This window comes from Castor canadensis, chromosome 7, assembly GCF_047511655.1.
Source record: "Castor canadensis chromosome 7, mCasCan1.hap1v2, whole genome shotgun sequence".
Lineage (NCBI taxonomy): Eukaryota > Metazoa > Chordata > Mammalia > Rodentia > Castoridae > Castor > Castor canadensis.
The window spans coordinates 125,699,467-125,716,932 of NC_133392.1; the positions used below are offsets into that span (position 1 = coordinate 125,699,467).

General features: G+C 47.1%; 1 protein-coding gene and 1 long non-coding RNA gene across 3 annotated transcripts in view; one reads left to right on the forward strand and one right to left on the reverse strand.

The window, feature by feature from the left end:
* Nucleotides 1-5,196: 5,196 nt before the first annotated feature.
* LOC141424677 (uncharacterized) lies at nt 5,197-7,954 on the reverse strand. Its single transcript, XR_012449536.1, has 3 exons — nt 7,090-7,954; nt 6,406-6,545; nt 5,197-6,109 (listed from the first exon to the last, which is right to left on the reverse strand). It is a non-coding gene; the product is annotated as an uncharacterized lncRNA (long non-coding RNA).
* A 208-nt stretch (nt 7,955-8,162) lies between these two features.
* The window catches only part of Trabd2b (TraB domain containing 2B), a 204,417-nt gene continuing 195,113 nt past the window's right edge, over nt 8,163-17,466 (forward strand). The window contains exons 1-2 of one of the 2 annotated variants that reach the window (XM_074080197.1): nt 8,163-8,775; nt 10,834-11,394. In XM_074080197.1, coding sequence (XP_073936298.1) covers nt 8,674-8,775; nt 10,834-11,394 — 663 coding nt within the window. In that variant the 5' untranslated portion in view covers nt 8,163-8,673. The remainder of the gene's footprint in view (nt 8,776-10,833; nt 11,395-17,466) is intronic. The other variant, XM_074080196.1, reaches the window with a different exon arrangement.

The window sequence follows — 17,466 nt, forward strand, 5'->3', positions numbered from 1 at the left end:
AATTAGACATTTGGTCTGTGGAGCAGAGCTCAGTCTATGGCCAAGATTAAGGCTCAGTGTGCATCAGTGATCAGAGCTACTTGTTGATCAATGGCCTAGACCAGGACTCAGATCTTTCTCTGTAAGAAAGTAAAAGCAATTATTTCAGCTTTATCTACCTACCTGACTACCTACATCATTTACATGCTTGCTGCTGTCCCTCCTGTAAAAACATAAATCGTCCCAATGAGTATCAGCCCTCTATTGTCTCTTGTGCTCAAGCCTCTTGCTTTTTCTAACATTTCTCAAAGACTACTTCAGTGGACCCAGGATCAGAAGTTGCTCCCTATGTTAGATCCTTCACATCAGCCTAAAGCACACCACAGTTATAGTCTCTCCATTGACGTATGTACTTAAGCCACTCCGCTTCTTTACCCTTTACCAGAAAGCTTTTAGAAAGAGTTGCTGGTAGTGGCAGTCTCCACTTCCTCACCTCTCTCTTATCCTCAAGCCATTTCACTTGAACTTCAATTCCCAATAGTCCACTAAAATGTCTCAGCCTCCCTGTGGTCATGTCCTCACTTCATTTTGTTAGATGTCAATACTTCTGTTTTCTTCTCCTATTTCTCTCTCTTTCAATGGATGCTTCTCTTTCAAATTTGAAATGAGTGAGTTCCCCTGGGATTACACTGAGGTTTCTTCAATTCTGTCTGTATGTCTATCAATCTATCTATGCATCTACTATCTATCTATGCATCTATCTCTCTATCTGTCATCTATCATCTATCTATTATAGAAATTATAGAAATTTCATCTTTATGCAATGGATCTTAAATGTCTGCTTCCAGCCCTGTCTGCTACCTTGAGCTTCAGGCTCATTTATAAACTGCTTCCTAACACCTCCGCTCAAATCCTGGTGAGCAGCTTGTGCTTAACATTACCTCCTCTCCATTCCCTTTAAAACTCTGCTCCTTCCTCAGTTTTGCCTATCTCTGTTAATGGAGCCTCAGCATCCTCCTTACTCTGTCTTCCCTCACATCTACATCATATCCATCACAAAATGCTAGTTCTATGCTTTAACCCTGCATGAACCAAATCTGCTCACTTTCCTTCTGCTCCATGGCACCCTCCCTGGAGATCCCATCATCCCTGTCTGATTACTGCCCAGTGTCCTTTCTGAGCTTCCCGAATTCCTCATTTGCAACCTCACCAACTCCCACACCAAAGGTCAAATGGTCTTTTGAAAGTGTAAATCAGATCATTATACTTTTCTTTAAAACTTCCCTACACCTTCTCAATAAAACTAGGATCCCACTCCTTATCTTCACCTTCATCCACTTACAAAGTTTTACTTCACCCACCCCTCCTAACTCTGTGTTTGCTTTTAGAATTTTCTCCCTTATTACCTGTTTTTCTTTGCTAGACTTTTCTATTTTCTGAACACATCATGGCGCCTCCCTACTTCAGGACCTTTGCCCAGGCTATTCCCTCTGCTGATAATGCCCTTGTCTCAGATCTTCTCATGTTGAACCCCTTCTCATCATTCACCAGATGCTCTCTACCACTTACAGTACTTCCATTTTTACTCCATTGCCTATTTGTTGTTTTTCTTCATCAAGTAGGAAGTAAGCTGAGTGTGAGCAAGCACTGTCTACTTAACCAGTTCTGCAGTACCAAGCCCTGGCTAGTCAACATACATGTGTGTGTTATATTAATGAATGACTGAATCCTTTCACTGTCCCTACAGAGGTCACCATTGTGGTCATGTGCCAGGTACTGAAGCAGGTACTTGTTAAGCATGAGTTCAGGATTGCATGTGGCAGGGTCTGGAACCACACTCTTTGATTCAAACCCCAGGTCCGTTGCTTACTAGGTATCGTGGCTTTGGGTAAATTTTCTCCTTGTGCCTCACTTTCCTCATCTATAGAATGAGGATAATGGTAGTAATTCCCTCATAGATTTACTATGAAAAGGTAATAGTTAATACATTAAAATAAAATGATGGAATGGGTGCCTGGCATACAGTAAGTGCCTAATAAAAGTTAGTGATAACTATAGCATCCCAATAGCAGTCCTTTAAGGCAGGATTTCTCGATCTCAGCAGACCTGATTTTTGAAGCGGATAATTCTTTGTTTCAGGAGGGCTGTTCTGTGTACCTTAGATACTTAGTAGTGTCCTGACTGCTACATGCTAGATGCCACCAGTACCTTTTCAGTCATGACAACCAAAAATCTTTAAAAATTGTCAAGTGCCCCTTGGGGCAGGGTGGAGAGCAAAAACACTGCTAGAAGGCATTTGCCATTAATCCTTTTGAACAGGAATGAAATCAGAAGTTTAAATAAACTTCCCAAGGCCAAAGCGGGTACAGTGGTAGAACAGGGATTCAAACACATCTCCTTGGTCCTGGGGCACGCCCTTTCCCCCACAGCTCACTGTACTTGCGGCCCCAGCCCCCTGTCCTCACCCTGGCCGCCTCACACACTCACAGATCCGTGCTAATTACACACCAACGTAAAACTTTATATGTGGTTTGTTATTCTATATCCAGGAACATGGTCTACAGCCTTCATTACAGAAAGCAGCTGTGTGTATACTTGGGGTCTAAGTACCATTTAGCGGTCAGCTTGATGGGGTATTTTGTTTCGAGTATCACATTTCTTTTTTCCCGGTCCATACTTCAGTTGAATCCTAAATAGAGGAATGGAGCTTCACACCACACGGGCTCAAGTGAAAGGCAAATCCTAAATGAGAATTACCCCACTGTCTTAATTAGATTGAGAGATGCAGCTCAGAATTCCTGTCTATGGTATGGATGTGCTCCCCGGTGATTGTGTGTGTGTGTGTGTCCATCCGCAGGCCACAGCTGGTCTGGCCTGTGCTACCTGTGCACCCTTCCCATTCATGTCTTAAAGGAATCAATTGCTTTTAGTGAAAAGATTTAGACAGTCAGGCCTTCTATCAGCCACATAACTTCAGTGTGCCATCTCTCCCCTCTGTGATGTTTCCTCATCTCTAAAATGCAGGTAAAAACATGTTTCACAATGTCATCGAGATCCTTTAGATAAAGGGTCTGGCACAGAATTGGTCTGCAGTAAGCCCCAGCTCCTTTTCCTCCTTCACTTATTAAATCAACCCCTGCCATTCCACCTCAGGCCCCTCTTGCCCACTGTCTCAGTACTATCCTTTCATCTTCAGCCAGAATGTTCTTTATCCCGCCATTTCTCAAGCCTCATCACTTTCATCATTCCCCTTACCTGGGATGCAAGCAAGTTTCTTTTCCTCTATTTAAACCCTTTTTTCCTTCCCAGACCAGTTCAAATCCCACCTCCTCCCAGAAGGTATCATTGATCCTTTGGCTCTTAATGAGCTTAGATTTTTACCACACTATGTCACCTGGCTCTTACATGCATTTTTTTTGTATTTTTCCCTTTATTTTAAAATCTTATTTTTCTTTATTTTAAATTATTTAAATGACAAAGGCTGTATGTGTTCAAGGTGTATGACATGGTGATTTAATAATATCTCTATATGATTGTTATAGTCAAATTAATCAATACATGCACTGCTACCCATGGTGTACATTAGATCCCTAGAACTTGTTCATTTTATAACTGAAAGTTTGTACTTACGACCATTGCACACTGTTGGTGGAAAGGTAGCCATTATGAAAAACAATATGGGGGTTCTTTAAAAAATTTACAGTCCAACAAATATCACTTCTGAGTACATATCCAGAAGAAATGAAATCAGTATCTCAAAGAGGTATCTGCACCCTCATGCTTAGTGCAACACTGTTCACTTAAGTGCATTTTAGCTCTTCACCTACATATTTATTTTAGTCAAAAGTTGCAAGTAGCTGGAGGAGGGCAAACACACTCTTCTGCCTTTGTAGATGCAGTTTCAACTGCCAGAAATGACGCTCCTTTCTTCATCCTCTCTGTCCAACTTCTGCTTATTCTTTTTGTTCTTGTTGTTTATTTGTTGTTGTTTTTATTTTGAGACAGGATCTCCCTATGTAGTCCAGGCTGGCCTCAAACTCTTGATCTTCCTGCCTTGGCTTCCTTGTGCTAGGGCTACAGAGTATTTAACCACTCCTGGTCCCTGCTTAGTCTTAAACATCAACTCCAACATCACCTTCTTATCAAAAACCTTTGCTGTCCTCTCTCCTAAGGCAGACTTGGATGCTCTTTTATCCCCTTCTATTTGTTTCCTTAAATCCCCTGTTTGTTTGCCTCTTCATCCCATGTACTAAATTGCAAGTTCCCTAAGGACAAAATCCAGAGCTGATTCCTCAGCACTCATTATTCCCACTCCAGGTTGGGCCAGAAGATGTTTGTTGTTGTTGTTGTTTGTTTGTTTGTTTGTACAAATGCCATTTTACAGAGCAACTCTAATCCTGCCTTATGCTTCTGTGACCCTGTGCAAGTTCTATGTCCCCAGTCTGTGATGGCATGCCCTTTGCCAAATCATACCAGTGTCTGCATTTTTTTTTTCCTGTGCTTTCACTGTCTTAAGCACTGCCCACCTCTGCCTGGTTCTGAAGTCAGCTTCCTTCTCCCCCCTTCCTTCTATTCCCAAGGCAATCAGGTCCTTCAATCACGGAGGTATAACTTCTAAGCAAGGTTGGGGGGGTGGGAGAGGCATGCTTGGGGTAGGGGGTTAGAGCTGGAAATTGGTTGAGGTCCATTTGAATTGCCATCGTGGCCAATGGCCCAGGCACTGGCCTGCCAAGAGGGCAGCCCTTGGGCTAGGAGCAAAGCTCTTCCTTTAAGTCACTGCAAAGTCCCTCATTTCCCTTGAGCAGTGCCAAGCCTCCTGGATCTTCTCAGAAAATGGACTTTGTTGGTTTAGTTACACTACAAGGCTTCTGCTCCTGCCCTGGCTGTTACAGCTTAAAGATTCCTGGTGTCAATCTGATTGAACAACTTAAATTAAAATGCAATAAAAGGAAAGCCAGAGGCTGAGTCCACTGCTGCCCTCTCTTGAGCTGTGAGCCCTTTCCCATACTATCTAAAGGCTCTGTAGCTGTAAACTTGGAACTCTAGTGTTGGGCTTAGATGCCCTTAAAGATTATTTATTCTACAAACTTGTTCCTGCTGATGGTGAGGCACCTCAGTTCATTTTCAGGTCCAGACAGGACTCTGAAGTCCTCAAGCTACCCAGTGGCTGGGACTTAGGATTCACCATCATCCAGGGTCTCTCACAACAGCAGGTGGAAGAAATTTTGTTTGAAAATGCCAGACTCATGCTCTTGCTTCCTTTTTGTTTATTGGATAACACTTTGTGGCAATAAAATTCATATATCATATGAATTCACCTATTTAAAGTGGTTTTACTTTGCATTTATTCAGAGTTGTACAACCATCTCCATTTTAGAATATTTTCACCATTCCAGAAAGAAACCCAGTAAAAATCATTTAGCTGCAATCCCCCAACCTCCACATTCTGCCTACTTGTAGACAATCACTAACCTACTTTCTGCCTCTATATCTTTGTCTATTCTGGACATTTCATACATATAATTGGAATCAAAATATGTATCTTCTTGAGACCACCTTCTTTTATCTAGCATAATGTTCTCAAGACTGACCTATGTATAGCATCGATTTCATTCTTTCTTATAATCAAATAACATTCTACCATATGAATATACCTCATTTAAAAACTGTATACATTTAAGGTGTATAGAATGTCTTGACATAGCACATTTGGCTTATCCATTCATTAATTGAATGACCATCTTTAGGCTACTGTAAATAGTGCTGTTGGAAACATTTATGTACAAGTGTTGGTGTGGACATTTATTTTCAATTCTCTTGGATTGAAAAATTTATTTGTTCTTGCATCTCGTTAACAACATCAATACCAATACTGATGAAGAACCTAAATCTTATTGCACACATTGACTTATAGAAAAATGGTGAGGACAGGCAGCTGGCTGGAGGAGAGGCACCAAGAGGTGAGTTGTTAACTTGATCCAGTTATTTGTTGTCCATTATTGCCTTGGGTCTCCTAATTCCCCAGTGAAGACCAGGTCCCTCCTTCTCAGTGGAATTATGTTCTCACTTCCAAAGCAATTTGCTTCTTCCTTACAAAGGGGACTGGTGGTTTTGTGTGGTGTTTTGGAACCTGTTGAGGAAATCATCTTTCAAGAACTTGTCTTTTGACAGAGTTGCAATTCTCAGAGCTCTGTGTGTAGGAAATAAGGTGCTACAGTGTGCTCTAGTTCCATACTGTCTGGGCACCCTGATCCACTCAACTTCTATCAATGTGTCTGTGTATACGTGGTGGTGAGGGGTGCTAAGATGAGAGGTGGATGTTGCTCTGGACACTTAGTAGATTGAACCATAATGAAATTGCCGACATTCATTCATTTTTGACCTATGAAAGTGGCAATTTCATGTGGCTCATGGAGTTGGACCTACCAGTTTCTGGTGTCCACTTCTTTTCCTTCTGGTGTTCCTCTTAGTGGCCCAGATTCTGTGCTCTGGGAAGCCTGTCAGCCCCTCCAGCCTCCTGGCCTTCTTCATTCAACCTTCTAGCAGACTTTCTCCAGCTGCTCAATCTAGTGCCCAGAAGCATGAACAGAAGTGGGGAGAGCACTGAGCTGGGGAGACCTAAGCTCAGGTCCTGATTCCTCACTGGTCTCCTGCTTCCAGCCTGCCCCCTTCAATCCTTGTCCCTTATAAGTACAGATGTGCTCCAGCCATCCTGGACTTCAAATCTTGCAGTGACTTCCCACGACTGTGGACTCCCTCATTTGGCTGAAAGACACAGCTTCAGCTGCTTTCTGCTCCAGCCATGCCTAACTATGGCCCCTGAAGGCACCTGTGCTACCACACTTCTTTGCCTTGGCACCTGCTTCCCCTCTACCTGGAAGACCTCATGCAGTCTTTCTCTCAGCTACCTCTGACTTAGCCTTCATGTCCACTCCTTAGGATTCTTCCCTGGGTCTTTGGGCTGTATGAAGAATCCTTACTCTGTTCTCATTTCTTGTGCTTCTGTGTCTTCTGGCATCATTGTCTATATTTTAATTACCTTTTTATATATCTGTCCTGTCTGTCTCCCTTGCTGGGTTGTAAGCTTCTTGACAATATCACTTAACTTACCCTTTAACTGTTGAAGCCAGGATAGAAGTCAGCAAACTCAAGTTTAAAAGAACTAAGCAGGGATGCTGTGACTCAGTCTCTCCATTTGCTGGAAATGGTCCAGAAGCTTGGGTATTGCCCATTGGCCTCCTTTAAGCCTCATTTGCCTACTGAGAATAGAAAGGAGTTCACTTTTAAGGATTCTTTTAATTCCTATGGTCTCAGAAACTGGGATATGAATCTTTACCTTTCCGGAGCCACACATAGGGATCCTGCGTGAACCCAGGGAGATAGATAGAAGAGGACTGCCTAAGGAAAAGGTTCCAAGGAATTTTAAGGATGATTATTTTCTGTTCTTTAAAAGTGTTTTAATTTAGCGAGTGTTTGCAGAGCACCTACGAAGCATGATAGAAAGTTATAAATACTAGCTTCCCTCTTTTTCTTGTGATGCTGCATTTCCAGCTAGTCTAGAAGTGCTGGTCTAAAGCCTGCCTTTGTAGATATTCTCTGCCGCCAGGACTCGAAGATGCGTTGGGCAAGGCTGTTCCACGTCTCCAAATTTGTCACTGCCGGCTCAATCTGATTCCGCAGCTGAGCCAGCGGAGATTGGCTGCGCAGGGCGGCCTGGGCGCCCTCTGGCGGCAGCGCTCAGAAGCTATGATCCAGCGGCAAGCTGGCGAGGGGAACGGGGAGGGAGGAGGGAGGAGGCGCGGGCAGGGGAGGAGAGGAAAAAGTTGCGCTGGGAAGTTTGGAAAGTTGGGAAGTGGCTGCTGCGGGCTTCGCCTCCCTCCGCGCGTGTGTGGGGAGCGATAGAGAAGCTAGCGAGCGCCTGCCATGCCCATCAGACTCCGCCTCGCCGCGCCCAGGAGCAGAGCTCACCTCGACTCCCTGCGGCCCGGCCCGGCCCGGCGCGGCCCCGGCCCCCCGCCCCCCGAGCCGGGTCCACCCCTCCCCCCGCCCCGGCGGCCCCAGCCCCCCGCCCGGCCCGGCTCCGCGCCGCTCTCCCGCCCTCCTCTCTCCCTCCCTCCCGGCCGCGGAGCAGCATGGCGGAGCCCGGGCAGCGGCCGCGCGGCCGCCCGCCGCCCCTCTGAGCCCGGCTCGGGGGCAGCCGGGCGCCCCAGACCTGACCCCCGCCCGCCGCGCCCTCCGCCGCACTTGTCCCACTGCGCGCCTCCTGGAGCGCCGCGCACCCCTGGGACTCTTGCGCGCCCCGGGTGCCCAGCATAACCCCGAGACCCTTCATCCCCGGATCTCGGTACTGCCCCAGGAACCCAGCCTAACCCTGGACCCCGGCGCGGCTCAGACACCCCCACGCATCCCAGGAGCCCTGCGCGCACGCAGAATCCCGGGGCTCCGCCAACCGGGCTGCGCGCCCTGGTGAGGGGCCCCGCCCCAGAGGGTCCCCTTCTTCCAACAGACGGAGCCCCGCCCCGAGGAACCCCCCAGGTCCAGCAGGGACATCCAGCCACGCCCCAAAGGGCTCCCAGCATCCCGCGGCTGGAGCCCCGCGCTCCAGAGAATCCTCCGTGCCCAGCTGGGGGCTCCCCGCCTTACTGAGGGGGTGCCGCCCAGGAGGATCCACCGCGTCCCGCGGGCCCCAGCAGGATGCACGCCGCCCTGGCGGGGCCGCTGCTCGCCGCCCTCCTCGCCACCGCCCGCGCCCGCCCGCAGCCCCTGGACGGAGGACAGTGCCGGCCGCCCGGATCGGTGAGAGAGCGCCTGCCCCGCCACTCTCCCGCCTGTCTGCCCCGGCACTCTAGCCCGTGGGGCTATGGTTTGGGTCCTGTCTTCCTCACCCACCTCAGCCCACCCACTCCACCTCCGCCCTCTGGGCACACCCTGAGCTCCCTTCCTTCGAGTCTGCTTGCCTAGCCTCCAGCTCCAAGCCGGAGCCGAGATGGGGCGCTCCTTCTCTTCCGATCCTTTTCCACTCCCAGACGGGCCGGCTCTCCTTTGGACTTTCAGTCCTTGTTGGACGTTTCCTTTCCCTGTGCCCCTTTTTGCTACTCATCCTTCTGACTTTTATCCTATCTTTACCTTCTGGTATCTCTCTGCCCACCTCTGAGTCTGTCTCCCCACATTCCTTGTCCTCTGACTTCCATCCATTTCTTTTGCTCTCCCAGCCTGCTCCTTTCCAGGCTTCTCTGCCTAACGCTGCCCTCTGGTTCAGACCTAAAGCAGGCTATCCTACCCTGGTGCTGGTTCCCACTTCTCTCTTCCTCTGCAGCCAAGGGCCCCAGCACCTATGGTCCTAAGTGCCCCTGTTTCCTGCAAAAGGGGGAAAGAGTCCAGCAAGAGGAAATGCCAGGAGATGCTGGCCTAATGTTCCTTGGAGATCATGTAATTACTGGTTCTCCTAATTTTCTTCCCTAAATCAAGAACTCCTTGATTTACCCCCAATGACTTTCCCTTTGAATGTAAATCAGTGCATGGACCATAACCCTGAACTGGAGGCCAGGAGACCAGAAAGCAGATGTAGGATCCTCATGTGCTGTCCTGTTAGCAGGGAATTAGTTGACCTTGGGCAAGGTGCACCTCTAGCAGCTTGCTTTGTGCAGAGACAGGGAGCTCTCTAGCTAGTAGTGCACTCTGTCTATTCCTAGTATGCTGAGATTTACAATTTTTGTTTGTTACCTTAAGTAAGGTACTATTTCCCCCCACAACACATATTTTTCATCTGTGCCTGAATCAGGAAAAAAATTATTACAAGTTGATCTAAAGTTTGCAAGTGATCAGTGAGTGGGCACTACAGGGACTTTTTAGATGGAAAATTACTTTGCCTGAGAGAAATGACAGTGCCCTTCTCATGCTCCTTTCTGGTGATCCTATTCTGGATCTGGAGAAAAGACCCTGGTGTGTGTGCCCCTACACATATGCACACAGATGTGCAAACACACACATCCTTAGTGGGAGCTTAGGTCATAGAAAGTGACAGAATTGGGAATGGAGACCAGGTATGTATTTTTGGTGGAGAAGCCTGGAAAGCACCCAGAATGTGTACATTTCTTGGGATTAATTCTATGGAATCCTCTCCTCAGAAACCAGAAATTGAGACTTGACTTGGCTTTGCAAGGTTTTAAAGCACTTTCTCATCTATGGTCTCAGCTAGTGGAGCAAAGGAGCTAACACCCTAGACCTGCCCTCCAAGAAGAAAGCCGTATCCATCTGATGAATGGGAAGTAGCTGTTGAAATCGGTGTGCTATTTTTAATAGGTGTTCTGCTTTCAAAGTGCTCTTGGCATGTGTCTTCTAATGGTTGTATTTAAAAGTTATATGACTTCCTCCCTTCTTGCCAGAGCAGGACTTTTGGTTCCCCTTGCCCCACCCTCCAAATGAAACACCACCAGTGAAGGTTTGGCTTGGCCAAGCATGAATGTTCTCAGGTGGTGCGGCAGGCCTTGGCTCTCACAGTGAAAGCAAGTCATAATGAGAGACTCCCTTCATCGCCCACTTCCTCTTTGCCTGGCACTGCTCTGGGGGCTTCATAAACATATATTGTGTCTTTTAATCCTCCCCCAAACTCCTGCTCTCACTCACATTTTACAGATGAGGAAACTGAGTCTGTGGGGAGTGAGTTGATTCACTCAAGATTATTCATCTAAGATAGGGCAGAGCCAGGGTTTGAATGTATCCTTGCAAGCTCTTTGTAACAGCTGAAGTGGGTCTCTGACTTCTGTCCCTCTGCTACCCACCTGTGCCAACCCTGGGTCTGCTCTGTTGCCTTCAGCCTCACTGCCCTGCCTGTCTTTTCCTTTCCCCCTGCAGCAGAGGGACCTGAACTCCTTCCTGTGGACTATCCGGCGCCATCCCCCAGCTTACTTGTTTGGCACCATCCATGTCCCCTACACCCGAGTCTGGGACTTCATCCCAGACAACTCCAAGGCAGCTTTCCAGGCTAGTGCCCGTGTCTACTTTGAGCTGGACCTGACAGACCCCTATACCATCTCAGCACTGGCCAGCTGCCAGCTGCTGCCACATGGGGAGAACCTGCAGGATGTGCTGCCCCGAGAGCTCTATTGGCGCCTGAAGCGTCACCTGGACTACGTGAAGTTAATGATGCCCTCATGGATGACACCCGCACAGCGTGGCAAGGGACTCTATGCCGACTACCTGTTCAATGCCATCGCAGGCAACTGGGAGCGCAAAAGGCCCGTGTGGGTGATGCTTATGGTAAACTCACTCACGGAGACGGATGTGCGCTCCCGTGGTGTGCCAGTTCTGGACCTCTACCTAGCTCAGCAGGCTGAGAAGATGAAGAAGAGCACTGGAGCTGTGGAGCGGGTTGAGGAGCAGTGCCATCCACTCAATGGGCTCAACTTCTCCCAGGTAGGCACATGCCAGCCCAGAGTGGCAGCCCCTGGGGCTCAGGCCTCTTCTCTGACTATTGTCTTCTTCCTCCAGCAGGTAGCCTTTCCCCAGCAGGAGATCTTTCTGGCCCTGAGGCAGCACTTCGCTGCATTAGTAGAATGAGGAGCCACAGTTTGGGTGTTTTCTTCCATTTCAGTGGTTCACTGTTGGGGATATCCACTCTCTACCTGCTGTGCTTGCCTGAGCAGAAGGAATTTCCCTGGGAGCATCAGAGTGATCCAAAACAAAAAGAGGGAGTTGCCAGTTCACATCAGGCTTTTTGAGGCCCTGGTGTCTCCAGAGCAGGAGGCTGTCATGAAGCTGTTGTGTCTGTATGGAGGAGGACATGATGCCTGGGCTGGGCTGCTGGGCAAGTGTCATGGACCTGTCCTCTGCTAGCACTGGTTTGCTATTTCAGGTGAAGCACTGCAGAATCCTCCGGGCCCTTTGCTAAGTTCTGCGACCCTCAGACTGCCTCCCTAAGGTTGGGAGAAAGTCAGCAAGGAGACTTTGGGGGTTAATAATTTCAGAGAAATGTGTTTGCTTAAAGGTTGACAGTTCTGATTTCTGAACCTCAGGAGTTGGAGCAGGGAGAAGGGAGGGGCTTAAAAGGTTTAAAGTCTGGTTGCCAGAGACCTGATCCAGCAAAATGTCATTAAAAGCCGGTCTCCATGGGCAGAGGTCATTCGCAACTCACTGGTCCTAAACTCAACTCTGAGGCCCTGGGAACAATGAGTTTACATCTGAGGCTTGAGAACAGGACTGTCAATCCCAGAATGGGGGCTCCCAGACTAGTGGCTCCTACAAGGAGACCCCAAGACAGTGTTTGGGCTGATGCCCCGAGTGATGTGTGACCCCCAAAACATATATGTTTATAATTAAGGAGACAGCCCAATAAAATGACGAAGCCAAAAAGTCTGCCACTGGAATCGGACCTGCTTGCTGCTCCTGAGATGTTGCAAGCTCTTCACCAGGGAAACCGTGGCAGAAACTGATCCCCCTTCCACGATCTCTGGCCTTTGTTTTTCCAGGGGAAATGCAATATTGTCCCCAGGGAGGTAAGAAGCCAGATTGATTTGCCGGCCAAATGAAAGGCGGGTTTGTCGGTTCTCCTGCTGGCTCTCCCATAATTGTGGAGTCCTTACCCAGAGGGCCCCAGTGGCAGGAATATTGGGGCAGTTAGTCACGCCCCGCAGGGTTCTGACTATGCCTGACTCCTTCTCCATGGGGGAAAATCCTGTGTATTCTCTTTGCTGGTGCTAAGTTCTCTGAACATAGCGGCTTGTTCCTTCTGAAGTGACTTTTCCCTTGCCAGCCTCAAGAGCCGATATTATCTGTGCTGGGCCCCCAGTGTTTACCGCCCATCTCATTTTAGAGGCAGTTTTGTGGGAGGCCTCTCTGCTCAGAGACCTCATGTCTGGCCTGGATATCTTTTTTAGGTTAAGGAGGTGGAAGATCCACCATCACTCTCGACACCCTTTTTGTACCAACCACAGAGGACCCCAACAAGGGCTGAAAGGGAGCACTCGAACTCTCTGGTTAAACAGCCCCTGGCTTTAATCTGTCTCTCTTAAAACAACAAAACTATCTTTCTTTAGGGGTCTGGAAACGCTGCTGTTCAGCCAAATGATGGCTCTGCTAGGTTGAAAACATTTGCTGCAAAGTGTGTGAGGTTATGTTTTAGGAAAAGTTCCTGAGAGCCATTCATCGGCTAGCAAGGAGCCCGCTGACAGTCTCCAAAGCCCATGTTTGAAGATCAAACAGACTCCAATTTCTGTTGCAAAAACACGCCCACCTTCACCACCAGCCTGGGCCCGCTCTTCAAATTGTTCTTGGGTCCAGCATCTCTAAAGGGCTGAGCAAAAGAAAACAGGACTTCTCTTGATTCTCTAATCTACACACCCTTCATCACCTGCCCAAGCATCTGACTATGCCAATTTGTCCTGTTATCATTTTGGAGGGAGGTGATGAAACCTCTCCTCCATCCTCTTGGACTAACTGGGAAGGGTGGGATTCCGGAACCCTAACCCCAAAGTCAGAAATGCAACAGCTTTCTCGGTAAAATTGCATGTGCTCATGCACATTTTGATAGGAACATCTGTGATGCATTATTGTACTGAAATATCTGTTAAGTGCATCAGATTTTTATTTTTTCTTTCTTCGAAGCATTACTGTTATTGCAAAATATTTGGGTGGGGGGAGCAACAAGAGAGGAAGGCGAGAAAAGGAAAGCTTTTAAGAATGCCTTTTCATTAAGGCCTGGGATTTTAGTTTAATTTAGGTGTCTTAAAAACATTTTATTCATTTTTTTTCTGAGCAAAAATACCACATTTTTGCTTGTTAAGTGGGGAAAGAATGTTTAAGTTTTGGGACTCTCAGAGTTGGAGGAACCACTGAAAAGCTTGGAAGGCTGGTAATTTGCATAGCTTGGAAGATCAGGTTGGTAGGTTTTGACCTTCGATTTGAAATTAAACTGAAGTGCTAGATCCACTATCACCATGATCTTGCCATGTGACCTTGGGCAAGTCAGTTCCTCTCCCTGGGCCCTGTTTTCTTTTCCTGTGAAATGAGACACCAGGATTAGGTCATCTTTCAAGCCCCTTCCAGCCCTGACATTCCATAGGACAATTCTAATCAATTCCATGTGCCATGCTGGGCACCCTACATGAAACTCCACATGCATTTTCATTTCTTTGAATTCTCACAACAACCCTATGGCTTTTTAAGATGGGCACCCAGAAAGGTTGGATGACTTGCCCAAGGTCACATGGCTAATAAGGAACAGAGCATGTCTACTGGCCTCTAAATGAAGGATGTGTGCTTCTAGCTGCCCCATGCTGTTTCTGTAGACTTCCTCCTGTTTAGGTGCTTAGTATCCTCTTATAATTCTTTCCGTAGTCCTTCCTTCTGTTTCTGTCTCCCCTCTAGGACTTAAGTGCTTAAATTTTTATTTCTGGAGGAATTTGTATTTGTAGAGAAAATATTTCCTTTGGTTATTTGTCTGGAGTGGTGATAGGAAGGCAGGGCTTCTAACGGTTTTCCTGATGTAGTATAGACAGCTTAGCCTGGTGGACACAGACAGAGATTTGTATATAACCTTGGGCAAGATTCAGTGTTCCTATCTATAGGGTGGGGCATTAGTTACCAGCCTATCGAAAGTGAACTATTTTTGTGAGGACATGAGAAAATACTACCTGTGGAAGATTGTTGAGAGGACAAACAACTTCTAAGATATTGTTTCTGTATTTGGCAGAAAGTCTAAGTGGGCTACAGAGCAGGGGAAGAGGAGGGATGCTTGAAGCAGTCATGTCCAGATCTTATGACAATCTTGGGATCTGCAGATTCCTATCAACTCTGCCTGCTGCCTCCAGAGTCTGGTACTAGCTGCCATTCTCCCTCTAGGGAGCCTCAGTACTCCCCTCCCCCTCCATACACTGGAGGCTCTGGATTCTTCCAGGTAAATTAATAGAACAAGGACCCTATCATTCTCTACTTTATTGTGTTTTAATCTGCATTAGCACTATCCAGAGTATAGAGCCAGAACTCAGGGGCATGCCTACCAAAGGCTTATAAAATTCCTTCAACCCTGCACCAGGGAGATAGAAACCACAAAATCATTTACAAGTTTTGTCTCTGTGTGGTGTGCAGCATTGAGTCTCACAAGTATATTAACCTTATAGAAATTCTGCGGTTTATTATCATATCTATTTTAAAGACAATAAATTGAGACTTGAAAAGGTTTGGTTATTTGGCTGTGATCACATAAATAGGCCAAGTGGACTTAGGGTTAGTAGGCATCTGAAAGATGGATTGATGTTGGTTTTAATAGTCAGATGGCACTATCTGGTGAGAAACAGTTAATGTGTGTGGAGGGGCATCTTCATTTTTTGCTAAAAAAAGTAAAAGAGATAATTAGAAAGTGCCAAAACTATTTTTCTCCCTGACTTATAAATTGGATCTGAAGGTAATTCTAAATAGACATTCCCAAAGACATTCTGGGCACCAACTGCATCCCTGGAATGCATCCTCAGCTTTCCAAGGGACCACTGTGAAGATTGCTCCCCTAATGCAGGCTAAACCTGCATAGTTGAATAAAGAAAGTTTCCTTGGTTCAGAATCATAACTATATTTATACTATGAGAGATCTCTTAATACCATAATCTTGTGGGTCACATGTCAGCATATGAATTTTAGAGGGAGATAGACATCCACACCATAATGTGGAGAGTTCAGATTCAAAGCAGACTCTTATTTTCACTCCATTAGTACCTTGGCTATGAGTTTGGGTAGTCCTTTTCCCTGCATAGGCCTAAGTTGTCCCCTTTATTCTACCATTGGGCTAGATGATTTCCAGTACCAGCCCATTTCTGCCATCTTTGGTGCTCATCTTTGGCCCCTATATCTTGGAAGTCCTGAGCCATCCCACTCTGAAACTTTGAGCCTGAGTTATCCATCATTGTCAAGCTTGTTTTTGGCGGGCTTCTACTGATACCTACTTGTTGGGAAGCCTGTTGGTTTTGGTGGGTCATCCTGCTGGCTGTCTGCAGAGTAGAAACAGTGGTGGCATAGTCTGCTGGACACCCACCCAGGCTCAGTCTTCTCCTTCATCATGGCTCCTCTCCATTCGTGTCCTCATTCATTCAACCAGAGCACTCATTGTGTTGTGTTAGTACAGGATCTGGAAACAGAGACCCAGGAACTACATAGATTTTGCTCATTGTCTGAGGGTGTGTATTGCTTTTATATCCTGAGTGGTTGTCATTACTAGTTCTCTTTTACAGTTGTGGAAAGTGAGGCACAGAGCATGTGAATATTAGTCTGTCCTGTGTCCTGATTCTTCACCCTTCATAGAGAGACCTTGTTCTTTCTTTTGCTTCCTGTTTCATGCTCTCCTCTTTCAGAACCAAGGTCTAATTTCCCTCTTCCAAGAATGACCATTCTCCAATGCCATAGCCCCCTCCAAGCCTCTGTGGCAGCCCTTGAATCCCACACTGTTGAATCTTGTTAGATCTCTGCTTCTCAGAGTAAAGGGAACAAACACCTCCCTCAAGGCAGCCGTGCCCTGGGAGGATCTCAGACTATGCGAATTCTCTTCTCTCCAGAAATCATCCAGAGTGAGAACCCCTTAGTCAAGGGCTCTGTGTGGGATTCCACTCAGGATGGCCGGGATGCACCATGTAAGTCCAAAACCCAGACTAAAAAAAAAGGCTTCTTCCAGCCCATTGCATCCACTGTGCCTCCCACTTAGCACCCTCTGGCTGGGAGCCATTAGGCAAATGTCTGTCACGTGGTAAGGAAGTCCCTTCAGTGACCCTTTGGCATGTATACACTCAGATTCCTTCAGAGTCCCGGTGGCTCTTTGCAAAGAGCCCCCAGCTGGGATGGCAAGCTCTGCCTGTCTGTTCTCTGTGACCTGGTTGATCCAGATCTTAGCATCTAACATCTTATCTGAATGGGGTGGGGGTGGGGTGGAAATGATGGCAGGAACATGATGACAAACTCAGAATCAGGACACAGGATGGACACATCTGTCTAAAGAAAGTGAGGTCCTGAATGAAGCTGGAGGTGATCAAGAATTCATGAAATCTAGCCTCAGATCAGAAGCAAGACTTCCAGGCTCAGAGAATCTCACCCATAAGCCCAAACTCTGAGGCTCAGGGAACCAAAGAATAGTGAAATCTTAGAACATGACACTCAGAGACATTTTTGGACTAGAATAATCTTCATGTCATGAAATCCTAGCTTCTTAGCTTTGAAGCATTTTCAGCTCATCAACACAGACTTCTAAAATCTGAGAGTTGGAAGGGTACAGTTTTTAAGAATTCCAAGAAGCCCCATCTGCAAACATGTTGTCTGATCTCCTTCCCCTACCTCGCTCTCCAGTCCGTGGCCAGAGAGAGTCTTACCGCCAAAGCACTTTCTGATGGAGATAAAAATGGGAGCGTGCCTGTGTTAACAGTTCCCATTTGGACATCTCTCAAAGCCAGGAAGAGGTCGCCTGGTAATGCAGCTTTCCTAGGGAGGAAACTAAAGAATGCTGGCGAGCCCCAC